General features: G+C 41.1%; 1 protein-coding gene and 1 long non-coding RNA gene across 5 annotated transcripts in view; one reads left to right on the top strand and one right to left on the bottom strand.

Annotated features, from left to right (window-relative positions):
* Positions 1–7,542, top strand: part of BAZ1A (bromodomain adjacent to zinc finger domain 1A) — a 116,929-nt gene extending 109,387 nt beyond the window's left edge. For both annotated transcript variants that reach the window (XM_039469143.2, XM_010334953.3), the window contains 3 exons: positions 2,525–2,667; positions 5,223–5,310; positions 6,552–7,542. In XM_039469143.2, the coding sequence (XP_039325077.1) occupies positions 2,525–2,667; positions 5,223–5,310; positions 6,552–6,748 (428 nt within the window). In that variant the 3' untranslated portion in view covers positions 6,749–7,542. The remainder of the gene's footprint in view (positions 1–2,524; positions 2,668–5,222; positions 5,311–6,551) is intronic.
* Positions 1–19,060, bottom strand: part of LOC104650758 (uncharacterized) — a 60,319-nt gene that overhangs the window by 17,210 nt on the left and 24,049 nt on the right. Inside the window, exons 3-4 of one of the 3 annotated variants that reach the window (XR_012516228.1) lie at positions 5,658–18,577; positions 4,704–4,765 (exon numbers count right to left, since the gene is read on the bottom strand). This is a non-coding gene — a long non-coding RNA (uncharacterized LOC104650758). Of the gene's footprint in view, positions 1–4,703; positions 18,578–19,060 lie in introns of all 3 variants that reach the window. The other 2 variants (XR_012516226.1, XR_012516227.1) reach the window with 2 other exon arrangements.

Below are 19,060 nucleotides of genomic sequence, written 5' to 3'. Positions count from 1 at the left end.
TTTTTGAAGATTTTTAGATATGTTATATTGCATTATTCATATACACTTAAGGACTTAATTGGTGAAAGAATGGCATGTAATCTATTTATGCAGTCATGAGATTGTCACATTTTTTAGGGGAAGTGTCACATAATTTTGCACCAGTAAAGATCTAATTTAGCTTTTCCTATCCCCTTATCTGTTTTGCTTTTCCCCAGTTCTCTAAGCTATTTTGGAGAAATAATATAATTGAAATATTTTTATTCAAAAAACTATGGAAGAAAAATTTCTAGTTGTCATTGATTTGTGAAATTGCTAAGCCTGTAATAAGGACAGATAAAAGGGAAAATGTTAGGCCGGGCGCGGTGGCTCACGCCTGTAATCCCAGCACTTTGGGAGGCCGAGGCGGGTGGATCACGAGGTCAAGAGATCGAGACCATCCTGGTCAACATGGTGAAACCCCGTCTCTACTAAAAATACAAAAAATTAGCTGGGCATGGTGGTGCATGCCTGTAATCCCAGCTGCTCAGGAGGCTGAGACAGGAGAATTGCCTGAACCCAGGAGGCGGAGGTTGCGGTGAGCCGAGATCGCACCATTGCACTCCAGCCTGGGTACAAGAGTGAAACTCCGTCTCAAAAAAAAAAAAAAAAAAAAGGTGGGGGGGGAATGTGTGGACCTACCCTGCCAGGAGAGAATTTAGACATCTGGATACATATATGGACTATACTACCCTTTCTACCATTGCATATACTTTAGATTTCATTATACTATACATTTCTTGGGTCTGTGAGAAAGCATTTGCTTAAGAACATTTTCTAGATACTAAAATTAATATCTCTGGCCAAATGTGGTGGCTCACACCTGTAATCCCAGCACTTTGGGAGACCAAGGCAGGTGGATCATTTGAGGTCAGGAGTTCTAGACCAGCCTGACCAACATGGTGAAACCCTGTCTCTACCAAAAATACAACAATTAGCTGAGTGTGGTAGCAGGCACCTGTAATCCCAGTTACTCGGGAAGCTGAGACAGGAGAATCTCTTAAACCTGGGAGGCAGAGGTTGCAGTGAACTGAGATCACACCACTGCACTCCAGCCTGAGCGACAATGCAAGACTCTGTCTCAAAATTAAAATAAATAAATAAAATTAAGGTCTGTAAGAATAATCATTTACTAATGAGAATTGCTTTTCCATTATGCAAGGTAATTTATATATAACCCTAGTGTCTACATCTGAAGAAACTACTTTCTAAAGAATATGCTTTAGCGCCGGGCGCGGTGGCTCAAGCCTGTAATCCCAGCACTTTGGGAGGCCGAGGCGGGTGGATCACGAGGTCGAGAGTTCGAGACCATCCTGGTCGACATGGTGAAACCCCGTCTCTACTAAAAATACAAAAAATCAGCTGGGCATGGTGGCGTGTGCCTGTAATCCCAGCTACTCAGGAGGCTGAGGCAGGAGAATTGCCTGAACCCAGGAGGCGGAGATTGTGGTGAGCTGAGATCGCGCCATTGCACTCCAGCCTGGGTAACAAAAGCAAAAACTCCGTCTCAAAAAAAAAAAAAAAAAAAAGAATATGCTTTAGGAAATAGTGGAGAATTGCTTAGTTTCAGTTAACTGTAGCTGAAAAGCATTTTTAATAAATTTGAGTAATAATAATCCACAAACTTTGTGTTCTAGATTTTTCTTTTGCATCACACTCTGAAAATCTGTTCCCAATGAATGTTTAATTCAGTTGGACTTTTTTTTTTTTTTTTTTTTGAGATGGAGTCTTGCTCTGTTGCCAGGCTGGAGTGCAGTGGCCCAATCTCAGCTCACTGTAACCTCCGCCTCTGGGGTTCAAGCGATTCTCCTGCCTCAGCCTCCCGAGTAGCTGGGACCACAGGCACATGCCACCATGCCCAGCTAATTTTTGTATTTTTAGTAGACACAGGATTTCACCATGTTGGCCAAGATGGTCTTGATCTCTTGACCTCATGATCCGCCCACCTCAGCCTCCCAAAGTGCTGGGATTACAGGCATGAGCCACTGCGCCCAGCCTCAATTGGACATTTTTTTTTTTTTTTCTTCGAGACGGAGTTTTTTGCTCTTGTTACCCAGGCTGGAGTGCAATGGTGCGATCTCGGCTCACCGCAACCTCCGCCTCCTGGGTTCAGGCGATTCTCCTGCCTCAGCCTCCCAAGTAGCTGGGGTTACAGGCACGCGCCACCATGCCCAGCTAACTTTTTGTATTTTTAGTAGAGACGGGGTTTCACCATGTTGACCAGGATGGTCTCGATCTCTCGACCTCGTGATCCACCCGCCTCGGCCTCCCAAAGTGCTGGGATTACAAGCTTGAGCCACCGCGCCCGGCCTCAATTGGACATTTTTAAGATCAAAAGGAAATAATATTTTGCCCAGATTTTCATCTCTCTCAGAAAATATTTAACATCTCAGTATATGTAGTATCTATTTTTTGTTTGAATGTGGTATTTATATATCCCGTTTGGCTTGTAGTGAACAAATATTTTGCTTTGCTATCACCTAAAATGTTTAAATTATTTATTCAGAGTCATCACCTATGACACTGAGTCGAAGGAGTTCTGGCCGACAGGGAGGAGTTCATGAGTTGTCTGCTTTTGAACAACTTGTTGTAGAATTGGTACGACATGATGACAGCTGGCCTTTTTTGAAACTTGTTTCTAAAATCCAGGTAATTACCAGACTTAATAAAATGTATTCATGTACATTATCTGATTTAGTCCACATGACAACTTTTAAGTAGTCAAAATACCTGTTACTGTCTACTTCTTTATTTTTTTTAGAGACAGGGTTTCTGTCACCCAGGCTGGAGTGCAGTGGCATGACTTTGGCTAGCTGCAGCCTCAACTTCCTGGGCCCAAGTAATCCTCCAACTTAGGCACTTTATTTGGGACTACACATGCCACTATGCCCAGCTAATTTTTTTCTTTTTTAGAGATGGAGTCTCACTTCATTGCCAGGCTGGTCTTGAAGGTCAGTTCCTATATTGAAAACAATAGAGTTGGATAGCACAGTTTCCTCAGACCCTTCTAATTTTGTGACTAACTGTTTTTTTTTTTTTTTCCTGAAATGGAGTCTCACTCTTGTTGCCCAGGCTGGAGTGCAGTGGCGCAATCTTGGCTCACTGCAATCTCCTCCTCCCGGGTTCAAGCAATTCTCTTGCCTTAGCCTCCTGAGTAGCTGGGATTAGAGGCACCTGCCACCACACCTGGCTAATTTTTGGATTTTTAGTGTAGATGGGGTTTCGCCATGTTGGCCGGGCTGGTCTGGAACTCCTCCCCTCAGGTGATCCACACATCTCAGCCTCCTGAAGTGCTGGGATTACAGGCGTGAGCCATCGTGCCTGGCCAAGACTGATTCTTTGTAAATGATGAGCATGTGTTACAGTGACCTCATTGTTTTTGTTCTATGTAATGAATATGAATAGAGTTAATTGAGTACCATTAATCATGTTTTTCTTATGTAAAGCAGTGGTTCTCAAACTACAGCATGCATCAGAATCATTTGGAGGGCTTGGCAAAACAGGTTCCTGAGCCCCAGGGTTTCTGATACATTAGGTCTGGGATGATATCTAACTCGTGGATTTCTGACAAGTCCCCATATGATGCTGATGGTCCTCGTCCAGAGACCACATTTTGAGAAACACTGATATAAAAGGTATTCTGGGTCAGGCGTAGTGGCTCATGCCTGTAATCCCAACACTTTGGGAGGCCAAGGATCACCTAAGGTCAGGAGTTCAAGACCAGCCTTGCCAACATGGCAAGGCCCCATCTCTATTAAAAATGTAAAAATAAGCTGGGCACGGTGGTGCATGCATGTAATCCCAGATACTCGGGAGGTTGAGGCAGGAAAATCGCTTGAAACGAGGTGGAGGTTGCAGTGAGCCAAGATCATGCCATTGCACTCCAGCCTGGGCAAGACTACATCTCAAAAAAAAAAAAAAAAAAAAAAAAAAAAAAAAAATTATTCTGGCTGGTTGCAGTGTGTGTCACACCTGTAATCCCAACAGCTTTGGGAGGCTGAGGCAGATGGACCGCTTGAGCCCAGGAGTTTGAGACAAGCCTAAGCAGCATGGTAAAACCTTGTCTCTACAAAAAAAAAATACAAAACAAAACAAAAAAATGAGCCGATTGTGGTGGTTGCATGCCTTTAGTCTCAGCTACTCGGGACTCTGAGGAAGGAGGATCACTTGAGCTTGGGAGGTAGAGGGAGGCTGCAATGAGCTGAGATAACACCACTGCACTCCAACCTGGGTGACAGAGCAAGACCCTGTCTCCAAAGGGGGAAAAAAAAAAGATATTCTTAGGTAACAGTGATGGCCTAACCTAATTGAAAGATATGAAATGGTGTTGCAGTTAGATTATATATGTATGGCAGAATGTGATGTGTTATATAGCAAAGGTATAACAGTGTTATGGTACTATAATAGAAGTTAGCATGGTGTTACAGAAGTAGAGAAGACAGATTGATTTGAGCATTTCAGAGAGAAAAATAATAATTAGAATGTTTTTTAAGGAGAACTGTTTGGGACTGGTCATTGAAGAAAGAATTTCAACAGTAAGAAATGGAGTAAGGATGTTTCAGGGAAAAAGGAAGATAATATAAAGTAGACACCCAGAAATTAGACTATGGTGAATGGTGGGTGATTTGAATGAGGTTAGGTTAGAAAGTCTCAGACACAACTGTATTGTAAAGGTTCTCACTTACCAGTGTGAGGGAAAGGTTTCTGAATGACAAAGTGACATCATCAAAATTCTACTTTGAGATTTCTAGAGCAAGAATGAGAAGGATTAATTAATATTGAATAGCATCGAAAAAAATTAAATCTCAGTTTGACTCATTTTGCCTGGGTGATTTTTGTCCTAAGTTATACTTTGTTATATACATTTTATTCCTTATTACAAATTCAGTAATGCTGATTGAAGGAATTTTTTTTCTTTGGTCACAAGTGACAATGGGGTGTGTGTATATATATAGATATGTAGAGAGAGGAGAGAGCCATGAGCAAGACCATACTTTTTTTTCTTGTCATAATAAATTAACATTTTTAATGGTATCACTTAGGCTTCTATAATATTTACTGAAAACATTGCATGATTTTAGCAGACCACTAATATTCAGAGGTTAATATTGAGTTGCTTTTTAAATCGAAAACTTTTAGTTATTTGAACAGTTCTTTCCAATTAAGTTTTCTGTGTGGAGAGAGATACTTGAATTATTTTACAGGTCCCAGACTACTATGACATCATCAAAAAGCCCATTGCCTTAAATATAATTCGTGAAAAAGTGAATAAATGTGAATATAAATTAGCATGTAAGTAATTTATGTTTTTTTGATACTTATTTTTCTAAGACATTGTTATATCACTTTTGATATTTATTTTTGTTTAAAGAGGTAGAGGCTGTTTTTCTCTTTTTGAAAGCATGTGTTAATGCAGTTGTGTAGATGGCATGCCATGAGGTTCCGCAAGTACTTATTAGTGTATGTGGAGATGAACGATGGATTAGGATCAAGTAAGTTAAAGATATTTTATAGATCTGATCTTACTCAAAGAAGTTCTTTATAATTACATAATGTATATGATCACAGAATTGTATAGTTTCAATAAAACAATTTTAAAGTATTTACAATTAAACAGTTTTAAGCGTCAGTTCTGCTACCTTTTTTCAGAATCTTTTTTTTCTTTTTTCTTTTTTTGGAGACAGGGTCTCATTCTGTTGCCCAGGCTGGAAGTGCAGAGGCAAAATTTAGGTTCACTGCAGGCTTGACCTCACAGGCTCAAGCTGTACTCCCACCTCAGCCTCCCAAGTAGCTAGGAGGACCACAGGTGGAGGCCACCATGCCATTTTTTTTGTTTTTGTTTTTTGTGAGATGGAGTCTACTCGGTCGCCAGGCTGAAGTGCAGTGGCATGATCTCAGCTCACTGCAACCTATGCCTCCCAGGTTCAAGTGATTCTTCTGCCTCAGCTTCCCCAGTAGCTGGGATTACAGACGCCTGCCACCATGCCAGGCTATTTTTGTATTTTTAGTAGAGATGGGGTTTCACCATGTTGGCCAGGCTGGTGGCCAAACTCCTGACCTCAGGTGATCTGCCTGCCTCAGCCTCCCAAAGTGCTGGGATTATAGGTGTGAGGCACTGCACCTGGCATGCCTGGCTAATTTTTTATATTTTTTGTGGAGACAGTTTCACCATGTTGCCAAGGCTGATCTCGAACTCCTGACCTCAAATGATCCTCCCACCTTGACCTCCCAAAGTCCTGGGATTACAGGCATGAACCACCATGCCTGGTTAATTTTTGTATTTTTTGTAGACACAGGGTTTCACTGTGTTGCCCAGGATGGTCCCAAACTCCTGAGCTCAAGTGATCCTCTTGCCTCAGCCTCCCAAGTGCTGGGATCACAGATGTGAGCCACCATGCCAAGGCAGAGTCTTCTCTTTCTAAAGAAAATGTGGGCTTCCATTTTTCTTATGAGATTTCCAGATAGGATACAAGAATTTTATTATAATTTATGTACTTTCATTCTAATCTTGTTTGCTCTATTTCCCTTTCCAGCTGAGTTTATTGATGATATTGAGTTAATGTTTTCGAACTGCTTTGAATACAACCCTCGTAACACAAGTGAAGCAAAAGCTGGAACTAGGCTTCAAGCGTTTTTTCATATTCAGGCTCAAAAACTTGGACTCCATGTCACACCCAGTAATGTGGACCAAGTTAGCACACCACCGGCTACGAAAAAGTCACGAATCTAACTTTGTCCTTTGAAAGGATGTATATGAGGAAAAACAAATTGTTCATGAAAATGGAACATTAAATCATTCTCTAAAGCAGACATATATGTATAAAGCAATAACAACTGATTGACCACATGAAAGTGTGGCCTGCACTATATTCTCAATTTTAATATTAAGCACTCAGGAGAATGTAGGAAAGATGTCCTTTGCTACAGTTTTGTTCAGTATCTAATAAGTTTGATAGATATATTGGATACAGTACTGGTTTACAGAGGTTTTTGTACATTTTTGAGATCATTCATGTGTCCAGAGATCTTGGAAAATATTTTTTCACCTATGATTTATTTTGTTATTGATGATTTTTTTAAAGTTGTGATATTAAGGGAGAGTTATCTACATGGATGATTCTTCTACTATAGGAGAGTTTAGAAAAATGTGTTTATGTCTTCATTGTTTAATGAATACATTCTTTCAACACTACACATGAATGAATCCAATCTTATATCCTTGAAGTGCTGTACCAGTGCTGGCTGGAGGTATTAAGTCTGAGTTTATTAACTAGATATTTATTTAGTATTGAAAGTAATTTGTGAATTTTTTTTGTATTTATAAAATTTATACCTGAAAAATGTTCTTTAATGTTTTAAACTTTTTACTGTTTTTTATTTCTCTTAACTTCCTTAATGATCAGTCAAAAAAAGTAACACCCTCCCTTTTCCCTGACAGTTCTTTCAATTTTACAGAACTGTATTGTAAGTTTCTATATACAGCTTTTTAACTGTACAAATAAAATAACTTTTTTTTTCAAGTAATCTGGAATTCTGTAGTTTTTACAATCAGATTTGGACTTTTCCATGTGATCCAAACAGACCATAGGAACCAATGTTTCATTGTACCTGAGTCTCTATAGCAGTAATTTGCTTATTTTTCTGCCCAAACCCTTGAAGAGTAAGAACTGTTTAATCAAAAACAGTAACATTATGTGCATGGATTCTCATTTAAAAAGAGAGAAAGTTTGGAGTACACTTACCTCATTGAGAAACACTCTAGAAATTAAAGTTTGCGTTCAGATATAACATAAAAGGAGCTACTTCTTAGGTATGGAAGACACAGGGGCTTTAGTTTTGTAACATACTTTTCAGGATGCAAAAGGCAGGTGTCTTCCCTATTCTCTGGGACTCTGGTAGGTGGGAGAGAACCTTCCCTCTATTTTCTTAAAATCCTGAGGATACTGCATTATTAATTAATTAATTTGGAAGTTTACCCCTCTTTCATTTCTAATATAATTTGAGATTATCAATTTTCTAGATTCTTTACATGAATACATCTACAACTGTAACTTTTGGCAAATTTGTATAATTTTATATGCCATAATTTTACTTAGTAGCATTTAAATATCGAGACTTCTGAAAATACAGTGACATGTTAATAAGTTATTTGATTACTATTCTTCACTTTTTTTAAAAATAAAATTTTTAAGTTTTTTAGAATAGAAACAGGGTCTTGCTGCATTGCCCAAGACTAGTCTTGAACTCCTGAACTCAAAGTGATCCACCTGCCTCGAATTCTCAAGGTGCTGGGATTACAGGTATGAGCCACTGTGCCCAGTCAATATTCTTCATTGTTAATGTTAATAAGAAGCAACTTTTATATTAGATTTTCTTCTACACTCTAAACACTAAGGAACCATTTCTGACCAACTAATTATGGAATTATTTAATCTGCTAGTCAGTCATAAAACTTGCAGTTTATTTACCCTTTCTCAGACTGAGTTGACTGAGTTAAAATTTAAGACATTACCCTTTTTTTATTTTCTGGAGTGCAGTGGCATGATCTTGGCTCACTGCAACCTCCACCTCCCGGCTTCAAGCAGTTCTCTTGCCTCACCCGCCTGAGTAGCTGGGATTACAGGCATGTGCCACCACACCTGATTTTTAGAAGAGACAGGGTTTCACCATGTTGGCCAGACTGGTCTCAAACTCTCAACCTCAGTTGATCCACCCACCTCAGCTTCCCAAAGTGCTGGGATTACAGGCATGAGCCACCACACCCAGCCAAGACATTACCTTGCAATCTGCACAGCCAAATTGTCTTATATGCCAAATTCATCATTTATTCCCATACACATCTGCAGTAATTAGAAATTTTAGGCTGGGCATGGTGGCTCATGCCTGTAATCCCAGCACTTTGGGAGGCTGAGGTGGGCAGATCACCTGAGGTCAGGAGTTCGAGACCAGCCTGACCAACATGGTGAAACCGTCCTACTAAAAATACAAAAATTAGACAGGTGTGGTTGCAGAGCTTATAGTTTGCAGTGAATGCCAAGAACTAAGTACTCAGACAGTTCCAGCTGAGCGGGGCTAGGGGATAGTTCTTCCAAGACAGTCCACCCCAGCATCCGTCCAGCAAGTATTTATTGAAAGGGCTTGTATTAACTACAAACATCCACTAGATGGTCATTTGAGGTGAGTTGCTGATGCATCTGTGACCTTGTACCACTCAAACTGCATTCTTGGGAGGCTGTTTTCAGCATTCCTTATCACACCACATACTCCATTCCCTGTTCTGTTTTCAGGGTCAAGGAGTTCCATTCCCATGCACAACTCAAATGCCATGTACATAAGCTTGAATATGTTGCTGTGTGCCCCCTACAGTGGTGGCAGGCACCTGTAATCCCAGCTACTTGGAAGGCTGAGGAGGAGAATTGCTTGAACCCAGGAGGCAGAGGTTGCATTGAGCTGAGATCGCACCTCTGCACTACAGCCTGGTGACAGAGCAAGACTCTACCTCAAAAAATAAATAAGCTTATGGTTTTAAAAGCATTAAAGCAAACTTCTAGACTGGGGGAAAACATACAGAAACATCAGTATACATGTTATTTACTGGTATGCAAATGACCAAGCAATTATTTATTTAGAGATAGGGTCTTGCTCTGTCGCCCAGGCTGGCATACAGTCTGTGACACTGTCATAGCTCACTGTAACTTTGTAACCTGAAACTCCTAGGCCCAGGCAATCCTCTCACCTCAGCCTCCCACAGCTCTAAGATGACAGGTGTGAGCCACTGTACCCAGCCTAATCTTTATTTCTTTCTTTTCTCCGTGAACATTTTGTCTTAGGAGCTAGCAACTTTCTATCAAAAAATTTTGAGAAAATAATACTGAGTATAGATGAACAAATCTCTAAAGTTTAATATTGTGACTTAAGCCTTTGTTGAGGCCATTATTAGAGCTATATTCTTTTTTCCCCCCAATAAAATGAAATTTTTATTTCTGTTTATAAAATTAACAAATGGTGCTTGTCCACAAAAATAGAAAACAAATATATAAAATAGAAATAAACTTAGTGTATAATTTTCCAGATTCCTTTCTTCAACAAAATGGGATCATGGTACACAAATCCTATGTTAGACATTTCATTCGGTAACATACTTGTTTGTGAGCTGTCCAGTACTCCAGTGTCTCTAGATCTCACCTCATTTGGAACCCTTCTCTCAGATAACTCAGTTTTGCATTTATTTAACCAGTTATCAAATGACATCTTTTTTTTACTGTGAAGTCATATGACATTTAGATCGTACAAAAATTATTTCCTTGGTATATTTTGGCTATAATTAACTCATGTTAGTAATACATTTCGTATGTATTACTGATTAATATAACAGCTGCTTCTGATCTAATGATCTGAAGAGTGGCAATAGGTATTTGATTGTAAATACTTCCTTGGCTTAGCTTTTTTTGACTGGTATTTGTATTTGTTCTTTTACCTGATCCTATGAACTTCCCCATGAAGGAGGAATTGGGATAGAATTTGATATCCTGCTGTAAACAATTTAAAAATTAGACAAAATAACTAACTCTGGCAGCAAGTCTAAGTACTACAAGATTTCCCTGTCACCTTCCTAAATGACAAAACCAAGCAACTCAACTTTTTTTTTGAGATGGAGTCTATCATCCAGGCTGGAGTGCAGTGGCGAGATCTCGGCTCACTGCAACCTCCATCTCCCAGTTCAAGTGATTCTTCTGCCTCATCCTCCCGAGTAGCTGGGACTAGAGCTGTGCACTACCATGCCCAGCTAATTTTTTGTATTTTTAGTAGAGACGGGGTTTCACCATGTTGGCCAGGCTGGTCTTGAACTCCTGAGCTCAAGTGATCCACCTGCCTTGGCCTCCTAAAGTGCTGGGATTACAGATGTGAGCCACCACACCCAGCCTCAACTTCTTATTTGTAAAATTCACTCTTTTCCCCATTATCTACAGTGGAATTTATGTTGGCCTGCATGATCTGACACTGTTCTGTAGGCCTCATCTATCACCTTGTACCATTATCAGCTATGTACTGGTTTCTGCTCACTGGACTCTGTTGTTTCTCAGATATTGGGAGTCTTGTAAGACTATGCCTTCTCGCTTGCTGTGCATTCTGCCTGAAATGGCTTTCTACCTCCACTTCACCAAGAGGAAGAAAATTACCTAAAAACTTGTTAAAAAAACATCCAGAAGAGAGTTTATTTGAGATGATGGACAGTTCTGGAAATGGATAGTGGTGACAGTTGCACAACAATGTACACTTAATGCCACTGAATTGTACACTTTAAGATGATTAAATCACACGTGTAATCCAAGCATTTTGTTAGGCTGAGTCAAGGAAACTGCTTGGGCCAAGAGTTTGAGATCAGCCTGGGCAATATGGTGAAACCCCACCTTTGCAAAAAATTAGGGTTTGGCACAGACCATGGGTATGGCACACACCTGTGATCCAAGCTACTCAGGAGGCAGAGGTGGAAGAATCGCTTGAGCCTAGGAGGTTAAACCTGCAGTGAGCCATGATAGTGCCACTGTACTCCAGCCTGGGCAACAGAGCAAGACCCTATCTCAAAAAATATATAATTAAAGTGGTAAATGTATTGATTTATTTATAAGACATGGTCTAGCTCTACTGCCCAGGCTAGAGTGCAGTGGCTCAATTATAGCTCACTACAGCCTCAAAACTCCTGGGCTCAATCTTCCTGCCTCGGTCTCCCCGGTATCTATGACTAAGTGCATGCCACCACACCTAGCTAATTTTAAGAATTTTTGTAGAGATGGGATCTTGCTATGTTGCCCAGGCTGGTCTTGAACTCCTCCCCTTAAGCTGTCCTCCTAAGTCTTCCAAAGTGCTGGGAGTACAGGCATGAGTCACCATGCCCAGTCTGATTTATATTTTTTAAATACCTAGAAATGCTAAGTAAAATACTACAAGCATTTGATCTGACTAAATGCATCACTAAGTACACTTGAGAGACTGGAAAAGTATTCTGGAAGTCACATGAGCTGAAGCCACAGCTCTCCTTGTTGTGGTGTGGCAGTTGCCAGCCTGCGAAGGAGAGTTAGTTTCAACACTCCAGGGACTTAGGTTTTAAAACCTATGTGGAGACAGGAGATAGGCCCTTGGGATCACTCAAATCAGGCCTGAACTGAAAACCCATATAAATCCGGAATTCCCATAAAAGTATACCTTTATTGAAAATGTGGGCTGGAAAAAAAAAAATCTGCCAATATGTAGTCCAAAAACCCAAGAAGAAAAAATCTGCTTTAAAAGGTGTTCCTGGCCGGATACAGTGGCTCATGCCTGTAATCCCAGCACTGTGGGAGGGCAAGGTGGGTAAATCATGAGGTCAGGAGATTGAGACCATCCTGGCCAACATGGTGAAACCCAGTCCCTGCTAAAATACAAAAAACGAGGTGGGCATGGTGGTAATGTGCCTGTAGTCACAATTACTTGGGAGGTTGAGGTAGGAGAATCACTTGAACCAAGGAGGTAGAAGTTGCAGTGAGCCGAGATTGCGCTACTGCACTCCAGCCTGGTGACAGAGTGAGAGACTTTGTCTCCAGAAAAAAGTGGTTCTGGCTACTCTGGGCTCACTGCCTATGGGATAGCCCTGCTCTACAAAGAGCAGTTTCAAAAAGGAAAAAAAAAGGGGTCCCAGGTCTGGGCACAGTGGCTCACACCTGTAATCCTAGCACTAGGAGGCCAAGACAGACAGATCACCTGAGGTCAGGAGTTCAAGACCAGCCTGGCCAACATGGCAAAACTCCATCTCTACTAAAAATACAAAATTAACCAGGTGTGGTGGTGCACACCTGCATGATCCCAGCTACTTGGGAGGTGGAGGCAGGAGAATCATTTGAACCCAGGAAGCAGAGGCTGCAGTAAGCCAAGATCATATGACTACACTCCAGCCTGGGCGACAAAGCAAGCAAGACTCTGTCTCAAAAAAAAAAAAAAAAAAAAGTCGTCTTTAGACAGACTTCCACTTCTGGGAAGACAAAGTAGGCATCTTTTCTCTTATTCCTCCCATTCAGTATAACTAAACACCCTAAATGTTCTATAAAAAACAAAAATAAGACCGAAAAGTGGCAATAAGGCAGATTGTCTAAGGGACCTCAGGACCAGAATAAGGACAGTGGTAAGTTGCTAGGTTTTCTGTCTTGTATATCCAGACTTGATGCTGAAGAAGCGAGCAACTTAGAAGTGCCAAGTGGCACAAAGTGTAAAGCTACAACAAAAGCCTCTCTAGCCAAAGAATGAGGACAGGGGCAGCCTAATAAGACAGAACACCTAGAGCAGGCATCCCCAAACTGCGGCCCCCTGAGGCCATTTATCCGGCCCCAAGCCGCACTTCAGGAAGGGGCACCTCTCATTGGTGGTCAGTGAGAGGAGCACAGTATGTGGCGGCCCTCCAACAGTCTGAGGGACAGTGAACTGGCCCTCTGTGTAAAAAGTTTGGGGACGCCTGACCTAGACAATAACCACTGTCCCAGCCAAACCCCACAAAACAAACTGGCCCTACCCACAACCACACCAACAAAGAACAAGTAAGGAGTCTATACTTCCATCCTCAGAAGGACAAAATGAGGTGGTACAGTGCACCCATTGGAGGAGTATCACGGAAGATCAAGTAAGGAACCTGGCCTTTTATCCCTGCTGGCAACATGAGATACCCCCAATCCCTCCCAGTGTCAGTACAGACTATCTCGAGGGCCGATTCTCACAACTGCCCACCATTACCGAAGAGCACCCCCTTTCTGGTGTCAACAGAGGCTGACAGAAGAACTTAAGACTTCTGTCTGTATCTGGCAGTTACAAGGAAGCAACCCAGATTTCTTTGCCAGAATGGTGTCAGAGAAAGCCAACTAACACTAGGTTTAAATAAGATATAAAGTCTCATCATAGGCTGGTCATGGTGGCTCATGCCTGTAATCCCAGCATTTTGGGAGGCCAAAGTGGGCAGATCACTTGAACCCAGGAGTTCAAGACCAGCCTGGACAATATGGCAAAACCCTGTCTCTACAAAAAATACAAAAATTAGCCAGGCATGGTGGCACACAGCTGTGGTCCCAGCTACTCAGGAGGCTGAGGTGGAAAAATCACTGGAGCATGGGAGGTAGGGGTTGCCCTGAGCCAAGATCAAGCCACTGTACTCCACAGCCTGAATGATAGATTGAAATGCAGACATTTTCATATTGTTATGAGACTTTATTTTTATCTTTTGGTGACAAAAAAGTCTCAAAACAATATGAAACTTACTGCATTTCAATCAAAAATCATTCATACCAATAACCAAGATCTCAAACCGAATGAGGAAAAAAAGATGCCAACACCAAAATGACGTTAGAATAATTTGACAAAGATTTTAAAGAAGCCATATAAAAATGCTTCAATGAGCAATTATGAACATCCCTGAAACAAATAACAAAGTAGCTTCAACATACTAGTTTTTTATTGCTGCCATAACAAATCACACAAATTCACCAGCTCAATGCAGATTTGTTAGCTGCAGGTTAGAAGTCTAATGTGCGTTGCAACTGGGCTAAAGTGGTCCACAAGGCTGTGTTACTTTCTAGATACCCTAAGGGAGAATCCATTTCCTCACTCCTTCCAGCTTCTATGTTCCTTGGCATGTGGCTCTCTTCCTCCGTCTTCAAAGCCAGCAACATTACATCTCTGTGCCTTTTTGTCACATCTTCCTCTAATCACAACCAGGAAAGGTTCTCTGATTTTAAGGACCCATGTAATTAGATTGCAACCACCAGGCAATCCATGATCTCCCCATTCAAATCCTCAGCACATTTTTTTTTCCTCAGCACATTTTTAAAGTTTCTTTTGCCACAGTTCCAGGGATTATGACATGGACATCTTTGGAAGGCCATTCTGCCTACCTACCACACTCAGCAAAGAAACACAAAGGCTCAGAATGCAGAAGACATAAAGAAGAACCAAATGGAAAATTTAGGGCAAAATAACCAATAAAAATCTCAATGGATGAACTCAACAGCAGAACAGAGGGAGAGAGGAAACAATCTGTAAACTAGAAGAATACATATTACCCAATCTGAGCAACAGAGAGAAAACAGAACAAAACTGAACAGGACCTTAGGGAACTATAACAAAAAAACTAACATTCATGTCATCAGAGTTGCAAAGGACAGGAGAAAAAAGGTGCGGCTAAAAAAGCCCTCAAAGAAATGACTCAAAATTCCCCAAGAGACAACACACAGATTCAAGAAGCTGAGCAAACTCCGAAAAGGATAAACTCAGAAATCCATGCCAAGACACATCAGAATTAATTTTCTGAAAATAAATGGTGTTTTACCTATGCGGGGAAATCAATCAGAATACAGTAGAAAACGGTGGGAGAAAGAAGAGGCACAATACTTTTTAGGTACAAACTATTCAAGTTTTTTTCAAGAACAAAACTGTTGACTGGCCACAGTGGCTCATGCCTGTAATCCCAGCACTTTGGGAGACCGAGGCAGGCTGATCACTTGAGCTCAGGAGTTTGAGGCCAGCCTAGCCAACATGGTGAGACCCTGTCTCTACTAAAAATGTAAAAGCTAGCCAGGCATGATGGCATGCACCTATAATCCCAGCTACTTGAGAGGCTGAGGCAGGAGAATTGCTTGAACCTGGAGACAGAGGTTGTAGTGAGCCAAGATCACACTACTGCACTCCAGCCTGGGCAACAAGAGTGCTTAAAAAAAAAAAAAAAAAATGCTGGGCACTGTGGCTCACATCTATAATCCCAGCACTTTGGGACGCTGAGGCGGGCAGATCACCTGAGGTCAGGAGTTCGAGACCAGCCTGGCCAACATGGAGAAACCCTGTCTCTACTAAGAATACAAAAAAAATTAGCAAGGCGTTGTGGCAGTCGCCTATAATCCCAGCTACTCAGAGGCTGAGGCAAGAGAATTGCTTAAACCGGGAGTCAGAGGTTGCAATGAGCCAAGATTGCGCTGTTGCACTCCAGTCTGGGCAACAGAGCAGGACTCTGTCTCAAAAAAAAAAAAAAAAAAATGAAGAAGTTATCTAGACTGGATGGAGCAGGTCACACTTCTAATCCCAGCACTTTGGGAGGCTGGGGTGGGAGGATCATTTGAGCTCAGGAGTTCGAGCTCAGCCTGGGCAATATGGTGAAACACTGTCTCTACAAAAAATACAAAAATTGGCCAGGAGTGGTGGCTAGCGCCTATGGTCTCAGCTACTCGGGAGGCTGAGGTAGAAGGATCACTTGAACCCAGGAAGTAGAGGTTGCAATAAGCTGAAATAAGCACTCCAACCTGGGCACTAGACAGAGACCCTGTCTCAAAAAATAATAATAATAATAATATTGGTCAAGGACTATGAGTTGTGGGGAGGTAGAGCTGAAGAAATAGAGTGTGGGGGAATTTTTTTTTTTAATACAGGGTCTTACTCTGTTGCCAGGCTGTAATGCAATGGCATGATCTCCACTCACTGCAGCCTCAACCTCCCCAGATTTAAGTGACTCTCCACCTCAGCCTCCTGAGTAGCTAGGACCACATGCACATGCCACCACACCTGGCTAATTTTTGTATTTTTGATAGAGATGGGGTTTCACCATGTTACCCAGGCTGGTCTCGAAATCCTGAGCTCAAGCGATCCACTCACCTCCCACAGTTCTAGAATTACAGGCGTGAGTGATGATGGTGTCCAGCCAAGAATGTTAATCTTAAGTGTGTATGCATTTAGGACCACAAAACATAAGAAGCAAAAGCTGATAGAACTGAAAAGAGAAAGAGACAAACCCTCAATTACAGATGGAGACTTCAACACCTCTCTTAACAATTACTGGAACAACTAGGCAGAAAATCAGCAATGAGATAAAATAACTAAACAATAGCATCAACCAGTAACTTACAGGTTTAGAAACACTCCAACAACAGAATACACTTTCTTTTCAAGTAACCACAGAACATACACCAAGATATATCATATCCTGGGCCATAAAACAAACCCCAAATTACTGAAATTATGTAGAGTGTAATCTGTGGCCACAATGAAACCAAACTAGAAATCAATAATGGAAACACAACAGGAACATCTTCAAACTAAACAAAATACTTTTAGATAATCCACGGGTCAAAGAGGAGGTTAAAAAAAACATTGAGGAAAAAAAGACAATAGAGTAAACAGAATGAAAAAATAGATATATTTTTTCCCCAAGCTATATGCTTCTTCCTTAATACTCTTCCTCATTTCATTTCAGCTGTTTTCCCTCTAGTCTAAACTAGTCGGCATTTGTTTAACTTACTGACTGGCACAATAATGCTGTCTCAGCACAAAATGTGGTAAAGGTTCTATCAGTCCAGGCCATTTTTGACAATTTCTTGGAGGGAAATAGGCAAACCACAAATCAAAAGAAGATCTGGATCTGAAAATTCATCCTGTATAATAATAGAAGGCAAAAGATCTGTAACTAAAGCAAGTTATAAGTTGTTAGACTCACTATGAACAATTTGGCTACATCTGGTAGAACTACAGAAAGCATGTGGAGCTCACGTGTGTTAGAAATTCTAGCAGATCAGGCCGGGCGCGGTGGCTCAAGCCTGTAATCCCAGCACTTTGGGAGGCCGAGGCGGGTGGATCACGAGGTCAAGAGATCGAGACCATCCTGGTCAACATGGTGAGACCCCGTCTCTACTAAAAATACAAAAAAAAAAAAAAAAGGAAAAAAAAAAAAGAAAGAAATTCTAGCAGATCAAAGACTCTTAGTTTGAACTCCTTCTTAGTAGAATTAAAAATGTATGTCACTAAGCCGGGCACAGTGGCTCACGCCTCTAATCCCGGCACTTTGGGAGGCCAAGGCAGGTGGAACACCAGGTCAGGAGTTCAAGACCAGGCTGGCCAACATGGTAAAACCCCATCTCTACTAAAAATACAAAAATTAGCCAGGTGTGGTGATGGGCACCTGTAATTCCAGCTACTCGGGAGGCTGAGGTAGGAGGATTGCCTGAACCCAAGAAGTGGAGGTTGCAGTGAGCCATGATCACACCACTGCACTACGACCCGGGCAACAGAACGAGACTCTTGTCTCAAAAAAAAAAAAAAAAAAAAAAAAAAAAATCAGTAGCTATACACTAAAAACTATATGAAAGAGAAATTAAGAAAACAATCCTATTTACAATAGCACCCAAAACAAATTTAGGAGTAAATTTAACCAAAGAGATGAAAGACCTGTATACTGAGAATAAAAGATTGATTAAAGAAACTGAAGACGATACAAATAAATGGAATGGCCGGGCGCGGTGGCTCACACCTGTAATCCTAACACTTTGGGAGGCCGAGGCGGGTGAATCATGAGGTCAGGAGATCAAGACCATCCTGGTCAACATGGTGAAACCCCGTCTCTACTAAAAATACAAAAAATTAGCTGGGCATGGTGGCACGTGCCTGTAATCCCAGCTACTCAGGAGGCTGAGGCAGAAGAATTGCCTGAATCCAGGAGGCGGAGATTGTGGTGAGCCGAGATCACACCATTGCACTCCAGCCTGGGTAACGAGCGAAACTCCATCTAAAAAAAATAAAAAATAAAAAATAAATGGAATTATATCCAGTGTTCATGGATTAGAAGAATATTGTTAAAATGTATACACTACCCAAGAAGTCTACAGATTCAGTGTAATCTCTATCAAAATTCCAATGCCAATTCACAGAAATATTAGAAAAAAATGCTAAAATTCAAACGAAACCACAAAAGACCCCAAACAGCCAAAGCAATCTTGAGTGGGAAAAAAATTTTTTTAAACTAGAGGCATCATACTCCTTGAGTTCAAAACGTGTTATGAAGCTGTTGTAATAGCATGGTACTGGCATAAAAACACTTACACTGGAACAGGGAGCTCAGAAATAATCCCAACTATTTATGGTTAATTGATTTTTTACAAAAGTGCCAAGAACACACAATGGGGAAAGGACAATTTAATAAATGATTTTGGTAAAACTGGATATCCACATGCAGAAAACTGAAATTGGACCCTTATCTCATACCACATAC

The sequence above is a fragment of the Saimiri boliviensis genome, chromosome 2 (genome assembly GCF_048565385.1).
Source record: "Saimiri boliviensis isolate mSaiBol1 chromosome 2, mSaiBol1.pri, whole genome shotgun sequence".
NCBI lineage: Eukaryota > Metazoa > Chordata > Mammalia > Primates > Cebidae > Saimiri > Saimiri boliviensis.
Note: the sequence above shows the minus strand (reverse complement) of the source record. Positions and strands in the feature narration are given on the sequence as shown.